The sequence below is a fragment of the Mesoplodon mirus genome (assembly GCF_964341445.2).
Source record: "Mesoplodon mirus genome assembly, chromosome: X".
NCBI classification, from domain to species: domain Eukaryota; kingdom Metazoa; phylum Chordata; class Mammalia; order Artiodactyla; family Ziphiidae; genus Mesoplodon; species Mesoplodon mirus.
In genome coordinates this window covers 111,882,158-111,895,701 of record NC_138981.1, presented here as the reverse complement: position 1 = coordinate 111,895,701, position 13,544 = coordinate 111,882,158, and the positions used below count along the sequence as shown (strand labels likewise).

The window sequence follows — 13,544 nt, the reverse complement described above, 5'->3', positions numbered from 1 at the left end:
TGTGTTTATCTGTCTCTTCCTATTAGAATTAAAATGTCATGAAGGCCAGGACTTTTTTGTTCACCAACCTAGAACAGTACCTAGCACAGAAGACACAAACATTTTTGTAATGAATGAATGAATGATTAAACACACTCTTCAATGAACAGCAATCTGACTTTTACAAACACCAATCCAGCAAACCTCCTCTAGAAAATATTAAATCCAGCAGACACTTTGCAGTCCTTATACTGGATCTCTCTATTCCATTTAGCATTAAATAACTGCTCATCCCTTCTTGAAGCTCATTACTCCCTTGGCTTCTATGACACTACTCCCTGGTAAGTTTCCTCGTATCTTCTGAACTGTTATCTTTTTTTTCTTCTCTCTCTCTTTTTTTTTTTTTGGCCACACCACATGGCTTGTGGGATTTTAGTTCCCCAACAGTGGACTGAACCTGCACCCTCAGCAGTGAAAGCACAGAGTCCTAACCACTAGACCACCAGGGAATTCCCTGAAGCGTTACCTTTTGGTGTCTCTCCTGGGTTCCTCGTCTGCCAAGCCCTTAAAAGTTGGTATTTCCCCAGAGTTCTTTCCTTGGCCCCCTCCTCTCTCTATACCAGTGACTGTCAAGTGGAAGGGTGAGCATGTCAGAAATAGAAAGGGGGTCTTTTGCCAAACTCTACTCTCCAGGGTATGAGAATCACTGCTTCTGTGAATCACTGTTAATGAATGGAAGGAGTTTTATAATACTCCAGTGCGCTAGGAAAGCAAAGAAGCTGTGAACTCCTCTACCTGCTCTCCTTGGCCTCTCCCTCCAGTTATGTAACACCTGTACACTACTGCTTCCCCAGGTTCTTATCTACACCCGTGAACTCTCCCCCAAGTTAAGACTAAGATATCCAAATATATTCACTGGGTGTTCCTCAAACTAAATATCCAAAACTGTGATGTCTCCCACAAAACCTGCTCCTCTTCCTGTAATGCCTCTGTCAATGAATGTCACTACATGGTCACCAAGGCCAAAAACTCGGAAGTTATCTTTGACACCTTCTTTCTCCCACACCTCTCTACATCAAGTCAACAAAATCCTGTTGACTTTATCAACTAAATTATTCTCAACTCTATCCCCACTATTCATGCTCAAGTTCAGGCTCTCATCATCTCTTGCTCAGACTACTATAAGAGGCTTCTAATCAGTTTCCCTATCTCTAGGTCAGTTGTTCTCAAAGTGTGGTCCCAGACTAGCAGCATCAGTACTGCCTGGGAACTGGTTAGAAATGCAAATTCCCAGGTTCTTCTCCAAACTTACTGAATCAGAATCTGGCGATGGGGCCCAGCCACCTGAATTTTAACAAGCCTTCCAGGTGGTTCAGATGCATGTTAAAGTTTTAAGAACCACTGTTCCAGGCTTATCCCCTTAGATTAATGGTTTTCAACCTTGGGCGAACATTGCAATCACCTGAGGAGTTTTCAAAATACTGACAACCCGGCTCCCACCCCAGGCGTTCTGAGGTCATTGGTTTAAGGTGGGTGCAGAAGCTGTGAATGTTCCCCAGGTGACTGCAGTGTGCATCTAAGATTGAGAACAACTGTCTCCACAAAGCCAGCGTGATCTATTTAAAACGTAAATCTGACCTGATTAAAATCTTTCAATAGCTCCTCATCAAGTAAAAGAATAAGTCCAAGCATCTCAGCATAGCATTCAATATCCTTTATAACCTAACTAACCCTCAGCCACCAACATGAGGAAGGCACCACAGTGTGAAGAATGTTGGGTTGAAGCCAATGGTCTAAGTTGAAATCCCAGTTCTCCCACTTACTAGCTGTGAAAGCTTGGACAGGTTAGTTAATCTCTTAGCACTTCAGTATGCTGTAATGGTGAGGATTAAATGAATGAATACATGTAAGTCTCATTAGGACAGTCCCCGATACACAGTAAAGCACTCAACAGATGTGAGTTACTATTACTTTAGATGCCTCCATCTACAGGAAACCTATCCCAAACTTCCAAATTGGACTAAAATTTCCTCCCACAGACCCCTGAGTTTATCACTTGACAAGATGTGTTGATTATCTGTTTGTATACATGTGGTACACTGTAATTTCTCTGTATGTACTAAAATGGTGCCTGATAGATAATAGTTGTAAACTAAACTGAGAAACCATATGACAATATCATATTTTAGCTCCAAATTTGTTTTTTGTAGAAGTATTATCACGAATGATTATATAATACATAATACACGTATGATATTCAGCTTCCTACAAACATAACAGAACAGAAACTTTCAAAGCCAAACCGTGAACAGTAGTACAATGCTGAACGGAAACCAAGTACCAGATTTTCTATTATAGCATCTCTGCCTTGTCTGAAATGGGCAAATGTGGGATATGTTAAGTCCTTTCTATCAGTAATTCTACATGGTGCTATTGATAAAAGTACCCTGCAGTCTTAAGCATTCAAACTGGAATAATAATATTAAGGACCACTGTGCATCAGCAGATTACCAAGGAGACAGCTTTCCTACCTAGGAGTTACTCTGAGAGGCTACTAAAATTAGACATAATGATTCTTCCACCTGCAGAATGAAATGCAGCAACTAAGAATAAAGACTGCAAGAAGGTCTGAGGCATCAAAGAAAATTAAAAATACAATCCAAGTTCACAGTGTGCGTACCTTTAAAATACCATCCAAAGTGCCCTTGTAGAGGTCCACATGTCCCACAATTGCCCTCTGGTTCATCATGCGAGTTCGAACCACATCAACTGGATTGGAAGCCAGAGCCCCAGCCAAGCCGCACGTAAAGCTGGAACTAAAGATAAAAACTTTAAGAAGCGAGACTGCCCCACTTCCACCTCTGCCCGCTTAAACTGAAATTAGTCCAAACATAAATGTACAATGAGTCAGACTCATCAGATAAAACCTGGCACTTGCCCTTTCATTACAATCTAAAAAGAAAGGAAATCTTTACTAATCTTTACATTATTCAAAAGTTGTCCCCTTCACTTTTCAATCCAAAATTCAGATAGCCTTTTTTTTTTTAAGGGGACAGTTTATATAAGTCTAGCAAGTTCCCTAAGCAGGAAGTATTATGCATCATCTATTAGTTATGTAAATTTTTCAAACCACAGCATCATATGCCAAATGCATTTGAGTAGTAAAATATCATAAAAGTTGCAAGATGAAGAAAACATAGGATGAAATTAGCAACAGTCTTCAGCCCAAAACTGTGGTTTTGTTTCACAGGCCCTATAAAATTTCACCCTTTTATTGTTTCTCATTGAGAAAATTTGCTTTCTGATCCAAAATTAACCAAAGCAAATAATAGATGAGTTTATTAGATACAGAGGCTGTGTATGAACAAATGCAAATCCTACATACATCTGATAGGCTACTGTATTAGACACTGCCCCCAAGTACCAAAGTGCCCATAGCATCTGGAATCTCTGTACCTGTATCAGAAGGCTTGAAGTTCTGGTGATGAGAGAGAAAAAGGTATTTAGACCATATGTACCCATTATCAATTCTACATGAGGACTTCAGTGAAAGATGCTTTTTGTTCTTAAAGTACTCAATATATGGAATGAGTACAACCTATCATACTTACACAAAGTGAGTTAAGATTGTGTCTCCCATCACCCCTGACAATATTAAGTGCTTCTTCGTAATGTCATAGACTGGTAGCTCTACTCCCACAACGATGGCAGCCCTCTGAGCAGTTGGGACAACACCCTACAAAACATAAGTGACATGAGACACCAAGGAAATACACTGGTAGTGACATAAGTTTAAAAGTGAACAAAGTAAGTCAGGAATTAAAAAATAACAGAAAAATTCCAAGTCTGAAGTATAGGGGTTATTACTCCTTCAAATCAATAGCTAATACTGGAACATTTATAAAATTCCAATTCACTTACTGTACTAAAAAATAAAACCATTGATATGACACCCAAAGCACAAGCAACAAAAGAAAAAATAGATAAATGGGACTTTATCACAATTAAACATTTTTGTGATTCAAAGGATACCATCAAGAAAGTGAAAAGAGGACCCACACAACGGGAGAAAATATTTGCAAATCATATATCTGGACTAGTATATATCATATATTATACATGGACTAGTATCCAAAATAAAGAACTCTTATAACTCAACAATAAAAAGACAAACAACCCAATTAAAAAATGGGCAAAAGATCTAAATAGACATTTCCCCAAAGAAGATAAACACTTATACACTGCTGGTGGGAATACAATATAGGGCAGCCACTGTGATAAACACTTTGGCAATTCCTCAAAAGTTAAACATAGAATTACTACATGACCCAGCAATTTCACATCTAGATACATACCCAAGAAAATTATAAACATATATTTATGCAAAAACTTGTACATGAATGTTCATAACAGCATTATTCATAATAGCCAAAAAGTACAAACCACCCACATGCTTATTAATTGATGACGGGATAAACAAAATGTGGTAAATACATACAATGGAATTATTATTCAGCCATAAAAAGAAATGAAGTGCTGATAAATGCTAAAACATAGATGAAACTTAAAAAACAGTATGTTAAACTAAAGAAGCTAGTCATAAATGCCACACATTGTATAATTCCATTTACATGAAATGCCAGAATTGGTAAATCTATAGAGACAGAAACTAGATTAGTGGTTGTCTAGGTCTGGGAAGGTTGGAGGTCATGGGAAGTGACCATTAATGGATATGGGGTTTCTTTTTGTGGTGATAAAAATGTTCTGAACTTAGACAGTGGTGATGGTTGCACAAGTCTGTGGATGTGCAAAAAACATTCATTTGTACACTTTAAGATGGCAAATTTTTATGGTATATGAATTATCTCAATAAAGATGTTATTAAAGATAAAACCATGAAGCAAAAGTCAGTAGGGAGAAGAGAGCTTTCAACTTTATTTCACAGAATTTAGGATGTGCAGAAAGGACACACTAGGATGACAGCAAAAGTATGATGCAGCTATAGGGAGAAGGCCAAGGCAAAGGAGTACCTCCTTATGAGTCCTCCTGTGATAACACTACCAGCTTTTCACTCACTAGTACAGTATTCCTATCACAGCTCACGTTACAACATGGGGCTTCCAGAGCATTAAAAGTCCTGTTTTTGAAGCATATGAATGACACGAGAAAATGCCTACAATGCTGAAGAAGGTAAGATATAAAATTACTTACAGTATTATTCTAAATTTAGGGGAAAAGGTATACACACACATGCCAAATTTTTGTAAAAATGTTCACAAGGAATGTTTTACTTTTACAATTGTGTTTAAATTTAAATATCATTTTAAAAACTGAAAATAATATACCATGGGGAACAACTGCTTTCTGTGATACCTGTTATAATTAAAGAGTTCAATCATCTCTAAATTCCCAAACTCCATTTATAAAGTGGAAGTGATGTAGCTGTACTGTCATCAGGAGATGTTTGATTCTGCTGATCAGGCTGGCTGGCCCAGCAGTACCTTCCTCTCTGATCCTTTCACCTGCTCAACTCTGTTAGAAGATGGCCTCAGAAGACTAATTTGCTCAGCCATAAAAAAAAAAAAAAAGAAACGAAACTGAGCTATTTGTAATGAGGTGGATAGACCTAGAGTCTGTCATACAGAGTGAAGTAAGTCAGAAAGAGAAAGACAAATACCGTATGCTAACACATATATACGGAATTAAAAAAAAAATGTCATGAAGAACCTAGGGGTAAAACGGGAATAAAGACACAGACCTACTTGAGAATGGACTTGAGGATAAGGGGAGGGGGAAGGGTAAGCTGTGACAAAGCGAAAGAGAGGCATGGACATATATACACTACCAAACGTAAAGTAGATAGATAGTGGGAAGCAGCTGCAGAGCACAGGGAGATCATCTCGGTGCTTTGTGACCGCCTGGAGGGGTGGGATGGGGAGGGTGGGAGGGAGGGAGATGCATGAGGGAAGGGATGTGGGAACAGATGTATATGTATGACTGATTCACTTTGTTATAAAGCAGAAACTAATAAAAAAATATATAAATTAAAAAAAAAAAAGAAGACTAATTTGGTGAACCGTAAGGCCCCACGGGCTGAATTCAGGTCACAGACATGTTTTGTGTGGCCTACACAGTGTTTCTTAGAAGGCTGAATTAGCTTTCAACATAAAACAAAAACAAAAACAAAACCACAGAAATGGATATTTCACACAGGAATGCAAATTTCCAGCTTCTCTTGAAAGCCCAGAAAATTTGGCCACACTGGACTCACATGGTGCATGACAGCAATGAACAGGGCAAGTGCTCTCCAGTTCACTACTCTACTGTCTGTCCAACTCTGACCTAAGTGCCAGTTACTCTTTATTACTGTACTCCTGTTGTTATTTCTTACAATGGAGTTTGGAAGAAAGTGAAATGTTTCCAGTGAAAGTGAAATGTTTCCAGTACCCATGTTATAATCAAAGCAGGAAAACAAAATACAGACACGTGTTTGAAGAAAAATGTAAACATATTTTCTTGTTGAAATGAAAAAAAGATTCCCATGTTTTAATATGTAAATAATACATGCCTGTGTCAAAAGAATACATAACACAATATACTTCAATTCTCCTTACATGCCTGGATGAAGTAAATAGCCTGGATCATAAAAGTAGCTATGTTCAGTTCCTCAAAAAATTAAACATAGAATTACCATACAATCCAGCAATCCTACTTTTGGGTATATACACAAAAGAATTGACATCAGTCTTGAAGAGGTATCTGCACATCCATGTTCACAGCAGCATTATTCACAAGAGCCAAGATATAGAAACAAACTAAATGCCCATTAATGTATGAATGGATTAACAAAATGTAGTATACGCATATAATGGAATATTATTCAGCCTTAAAAAGGAAATTCTGACACATGTGACAACATGAATGAACCTTGAGGGCATTATGCTAAGTGAAATAAGCCAGTAATAAAAAGACAAACAGTGTATGATTCCACTTATATGAGGTACCCAGAACCATCAAATTCATAGAGAGATAATAAAAGGTTGGTGGCTAGGGGAAGAGGAAATGCGGAGTTGTTGTTTAATGGGTACAGAGTTCCAGTTTCGCAGGATGAAAAGAATTCTGGAGACTGGTTGTATAAAAATGTGATATTTTATATGTATTTTAACACAATTAAAAGATTATTTTAATTAAAAACAAAGTAGCTATGTTCCCCTGACAAAATCTCCAATTCTATTTATTGTTCTGTCTTTGTCTTTTCCTTAGCCTTAGTTTGTGAAAAAAGTTCTAGCTAGTTCCATTTTCTGGTTTTAAATTAGGCTAATCAAGAAAGTGTACCTTGGGACTTCCCTGGCGGTCCAGTGGTTAAGACTCCACACTTCCACTGCAGAGTTGCGGGTTCAATCCCTGGTCAGGGAACTAAGATCCCGCATGCCGTGCAGTGTGGCAAAAAAAAAAAAAGAAAGAAAGAAAGAAAGAACAAGGAAAAGAAAGTGTACCTCCAAGTGCTTTTTATCAAAAAGCAAACGGCAAGGATCATTAACAGATGCTAAGATCATTTGGTGAAAGGTCATTAAGTAATAGGATATATGCACGTTGTTAGAATATTACCCTACAAATTACTTGCTAATTGCAAAAGGGGAAAAAAACGTATCTTTTACTATGATAAGACCTGGTAGGCATCATCTTAACAAGTAAACGAACTTGGCACCACCAATTTTGGGACAAACTAACATTTTGTGTCTCTTGCTGTGATGCATATGAAATAGTGTCATCTATGAAGTTCTGTTACCAGAAATGTTTAACATGCATCTAATCAAGCCAACAGATCTAACTTCTAGCTTACAGGAAATACAGGGGAAATGCAAGGAAACATTTTATATAAGAAAACTGACCTAACCTCATCAATAAAGGAAATTTGAATATGGACTAGGTATTAGATATTAGGGACTTATTAATTTTCTTACGTGTGACAATGGTATTGGTATTATGTAGGAGAATGTCCTTATTCTTAGGAGATGCGTAATGAAGTACTTAGGGGAGTAACACGATGTCTGCAACTTCCTTTCAAATAGTTTAGGAAAAAAAGGAAAGAGAGAGACTCATTAGATATTTAAACAAACAAAAAAAGAGAGTGTGCACGTGTGTGTGTGTGTGTGTGTACGGGTATGTGTGTGCATGTGTGTATATACATAAGTAGATAAAGCAAATAGGGCCAAACTTTGAGTCATTTAATCCAGCTATGTAGGTGTTCATTGTTCTGTTCTTCCAACTTGTCTGTGAGTTTGAAAATTTTTATAGTAAGTAGTTAGGGAAAATTATAAAGAAATAATAAAAGCAAAGCTCTCTCTTTTAAGAGTCTATTAACGGATTTCCCATTCTACTCTCTACTACTAGTAGTCTTATTTAATATTATGAAACTAAGTGATTAAAACTGGATAAAAATTACAGGAACAAAAATATTTTAAAAAGTATAGATAGAAGACTGGAAGATAATACGACAAAATGTTAACAGTGATATCTCTAGCTAGTGGGACTACTGGACATTTTTATCTTTTATATACTTTCTCAACATTTTATAGTACATCTTTTACCTTTTATAATGTTAAAAAAGTTGTTTTAGGCAATAACTTTTGATCATAAGCACTACAGAGACTACTATAAACATACATTGCTGTGTTAATACAAAACTGGCAAAAATATATATTGAAAAATTAAACTCACTGTGAATTTGAACAAACCAAAATGGCTATCTCAAACAATATAACTTCTCTCACACATACAATCCCCAAACATTAAGCAGAAATAAAGACGACTGATAAGTTTTGGTCCTTTCATAGCTGATAAGGAGCTTCTTACCTTATTTTTTAGGTTACCAAGAATCTTACATAGTATAAGGTGACAATTCACAATTTTATGGCTTTATATAAAAGGTAATCTTTGCAAATTCTAGCAACTGTGTAAAGAATAATACCAAGAAAAGAGTACTCACCCTCCACAGACCCCTGGTACCTTCTTGTTGGTATATATCAATGAAGCTGCCAATCATGCTGCCTTGGAACAAGCTTCCCTGAGCCTGCATTCGAATCTAAAATCGGAAGAGGTGAACATTTTATTTTGACAGAGAACCAAAATGAGATGTTTCACTCATTTAAAATGAAGAAAACAGTATTTGGGAATTAAAAATCAGCTTACTATTATGATGAAATTAATGATTTAAGCTACATATAGAAAGAATGTAATTTGTGTCAAAGTATATTTTATAAAGACGATTTTTATCAGCCTCACATTCCTCATACTAAGTCCGTCATTTCTGGAGTTGGAAGAAAATTTGGGGAAAAGAAAGAATGAGTACTCTGTAGGGGTAGAAAAGAATCCATTTAAACTATGACTAGTTTAGTGAAAAACTATAAACAACCTATAGGTCCAAAAATAACAACAAAGGATTAGTTGCATAAACTATGATACATCCATTTAAGGGAATACTATGCAGCCATAAAATTTTATTGTAGAATAATATTTGTGGATATTGGAAAATGTCAAAAATTAATTGCTAAATAGAAAAAGCAGGTTGCAAAGCAGTATGTATGGTATATCATTTTTATCAAAAACAGGTAGACTTAAAAATCCATATGTTCAACAAAGAGACTGACTGAACATACACACCCAAATGTTGACAGTGGCTTATGTCTAAGTGATGAAGCTCCAAGTGGGCATTTTTCTCTTTTGTGGTTTTTTCTGCCTTCCACTTTTTACTACATTGAACATGCATTGCTTATTGAAGTATAAAAAGCAGAAAAAAAGTTTAAAAATATAATTTAATGCTTACAAGACCTTAAATTGAGTTTTACTTGTAAAAAGCATGATACTGTATTCTGCAAAGTAGCTTTTGAGAGGCACAAGAAAGGAGATACAGCATTAAAAGGCCATGTAAAAGATTTGGTACAATTTCCCACCGACTGCACATATAGATCATAGTAGTCAGTCACTAAGTACTAGTGGCCCAAATGTAGGCCTGATTTTCATGAAGCACAACTCTAGGTTTTAATAAATGGCTCTTGGTAAATCATGTTACAGCAGCATGTTTTTATGCGGAAAGTCAACTGCTACTACTAAGAGTTTTGAAATAAAACCTAAACCAAATTAAAATGGAACAGAGGGCTTCCCTGGTGGTGCAGTGGTTGAGAGTCCGCCTGCTGATGCAGGGGACACGGGTTCGTGCCCCGGTCCGGGAAGATCCCACATGCCGCGGAGCGGCTGGGCCTGTGAGCCATGGCCGCTGAGCCTGTGCGTCCGGAGCCTGTGCTCCGCAATGGGAGAGGCCACAACAGTGAGAGGCCCGCATACAGAAAAAAAAAAATGGAATAGAAACTGTCACAAAGACAAATTGAAACCACAAATATCCTATGATAAGTAGAAGACTTCTTTATGCAGGTGATTCCTGAGGGCTGTGATGAGGGTGAGGCAAGTGTGGCACTTTCCTCAGGCACAAAATGTAGTGGGGGGGATGTAAAAAACCTCAGTAATCCAGATAAATAATATCTTAATGTGATATTTTTAAAAATCAAAATTAATGCACAAAAACCCAAGATGAACCAAGTATCAAAACTGTAATTAAAGACAGGATCCAACAGGGCGGGATTACAGTGAGTGAGATGGATTGTACAAAATATTGCTATTTTGTTCATCATGAATTTTTCACATTCATTTTAATTTTTGAAAAATATTGCATAAAAATGTTATTTCTCTTGATTATTGAGTATTTTGGCACACCCTTACATTTTGCACCCAAGGGGAGTATCTCCCTTGTCCTAGTCTTGGCCCTGTTCCTGAGCTGTCTTCAAGGATAAATTCATGAGGAAAGGGGGAAAAGGCATTGCAGGCAAAAAGAGAACTACATACACAAAGGCAAGGAAGCGGCACGTAGTTCAGAGAAAGATCTATTCAAGGATAAATGAAAGGATTAAACAGCCCAACTGTGATTATAACTCCTATATAGGACTGTGACTACCCCCGACCCTCCACGTCCCAGCACCACTCACCACTCAGCCCTACCTAAGGATATGAAAGGAAAAGGGAGATTGTAGCATTGGTCAATGGTTGTAATTGTACCAGACTGGTCAGAGCAACAGGAAATTGAAGTGAATCACTTATATGATTAAGTTTAGGATCCTGATGGATAACAAAGGAAGTTTTAGGGAATTAAATATTATTGTTCTTGAAAAGCACATTCTAACCAGTGTAAGTATATTGCAAATAATTTAGAGTTTTAGGATATAGTCAATTATCTTCAAAATACTTGTTCTGTAAATCTAAAGTGATATAAAAATTCTGCAGCTAAAGTACTCTCAATTTAACCCAGAAATATCATTTCATATCATTTCTTCATCAACCACCACTAGTTTCTTTCATGTGTGTTGTTTTTCAAGTCACTCTCTCAAAACTCTGAATCACAATAGATCTCCCCTCCACCAACCTAGCCACCTGTGGTTTCAAATAAATAAAACATACTTTCTCTTACTTTTTCTTTCTCACATTCCCCCTAAAATGATTTTTAAAGACTTGGGATCCTCTTACACATTTTAATCATATATTTAATTATCATAAGTTTAAATGAGTTAATAAGTAAAAAATGTTAACCATTTTATCTCAAAAATAAGATGCAGATTGCTATTATTAGATTAAGTTAGATTATTAGATTAAATAAGATATAGATTGATATTATTGATATTATTAAATAAATGTTTCATTCTGAATTTTGATAAAATCTGTAAGAAATTCAATTACGTTGTAAAAAACTCAGCACCACTAACCTATACTGTTCTGGTTCTGAATTCAGAATATCTCTAATAGGCCAAAATACATCATTTTAAAGCCAAATCTCATCCTTAATAGAAATATGGATAAGACAGGAAAAGATAGCGACATTATAGATTTACGGTATTTCAATTAGTTATTAAAGGAGGCTTCTCTAAAAACTGTATTTCAATTTATCCCTCTGTCTGATACTCCAGGTTACACCACAGGTCAATATACCATACTATGATTTGGAATGGGTGGGGGAATGTGCCTTTCTTTTATAAAGTGGGGCAAGGGCTGTTCTAAACACAAGCTCATTTTCAGATCAGTTTTTGAGAAGGGTACAAAGAAAGTAAGGGATCTGGAAATTGATTCCCTTAAAATTGCATAGCCCCCTTGGAAAGAACCTATAAAGGTTTGCATACTCTAGTTTGAAGACCAGTGGATTAATGCACATCACAATAAATTGACTACTATTTATTAAGCATCAACTACCTACCAAGTACAATGATAAACAGTTTACATATATTATCTTTAATCCTTAACAACCCTATGCAATACATACTGAATTATCTTCATTTTACAAATGAGGAAACTGAGGCTTAAAGCAGTTAAGTGATTTGCCCAAGGTTTTACAGCTGGCAAGTGACAGAGTGGGGATCTGAGCCCAAATCTGACTCAAAGCTCATGCTCTTTTCATGTCACACTGCATACATCCAACGCTGCCAGACTTCTCTTACCTTTAGCACATCGGTGGGATTGGCTATAGTGGAAGATATCACTCCTGACACTACCCCACATATCATATTAATTAAAAGAGTTTCATCTGTAAAAATGAAAAAAAAAAGAAAGGTCTGCTTGTAAGAGGCACCAGTTTCTGAGAACAGAGTGCTGAGCTATCAGAGAAAGGGAACCATGTCAGAGAACTGACTACAGAAATGAACCACAAAGCTTATGAAAATAAAGAAACTCAAATATTTCTAGGTTCCAAATAAGTACTGAAACATATAAAATTAAAATAAATATTTCTAAAACACACTGGAATATATCCTATTATTCTGTATAACTGCCAATATTCCATATAAATTCAGAATGTGCTATTTCTCCTTCAATCATTTCAAACATCTAAAGAAAAAAAATTTAAATCTTTTTCTGGAGAATCATCAACTCTAAAGACTCAGGAACCGAATGTTAAAGGATAAAATCTTATGTCTAATAGGAAAAAAATACCTAAATATTAATTTTAATTGACCATATTATCTATTAGCCTCTATTTATTGACAGAAGATTTCTGTAGTTAAATGTGAAAAACTAGTCATTTGGAACTAAATCCTCTCAGCAAAAAAAGAACAAAGAAACCAAAATTCAATCTTCACCACGCCTCCTCACAATAGCGAGCCTACAAGTTAAAAACTAGGTAAACCCAAGTGAAGAATCTGTGAAAGGAAATTATTTTAGGACTAGAATCCTTCAGGATCCTCAAAGAAGAGGCTCCAGAAAAAGTTGACTTAGACAATAAAGCAATTCAAAGGACATTACTAACCGAAAAGCTCTCCAGCTGTCCCCAACTATGCAACAGCCTCAGGCCTGTAGTAAAATAACCATTTTAGTATAGTATCCAGCTGAAAAAGCTACAACAGCAAATAGAGAGACATATGGTAATGCTGAATGTGGGTTAAGGTGGCCATATTTTGTATATATATAAAACTACTCTACCTGACCAAAGCTTATCAAAACCCACACCTAGAGGATTCCTTATAGTTGAAGTT

General features: G+C 36.3%; 1 protein-coding gene across 4 annotated transcripts in view; it reads right to left on the bottom strand.

The window, feature by feature from the left end:
* Positions 1-13,544, bottom strand: part of SLC25A14 (solute carrier family 25 member 14) — a gene marked incomplete at its 5' end in the record, with an annotated part of 36,757 nt that overhangs the window by 13,454 nt on the left and 9,759 nt on the right. For 3 of the 4 annotated variants that reach the window (XM_082609172.1, XM_082609173.1, XM_082609174.1), the window contains 4 exons: positions 2,660-2,795; positions 3,591-3,715; positions 8,969-9,064; positions 12,516-12,601. In XM_082609172.1, the coding sequence (XP_082465298.1) occupies positions 2,660-2,795; positions 3,591-3,715; positions 8,969-9,064; positions 12,516-12,601 (443 nt within the window). Of the gene's footprint in view, positions 1-2,659; positions 2,796-3,590; positions 3,716-8,968; positions 9,065-12,515; positions 12,602-13,318; positions 13,363-13,544 lie in introns of all 4 variants that reach the window. The other variant, XM_082609175.1, reaches the window with a different exon arrangement.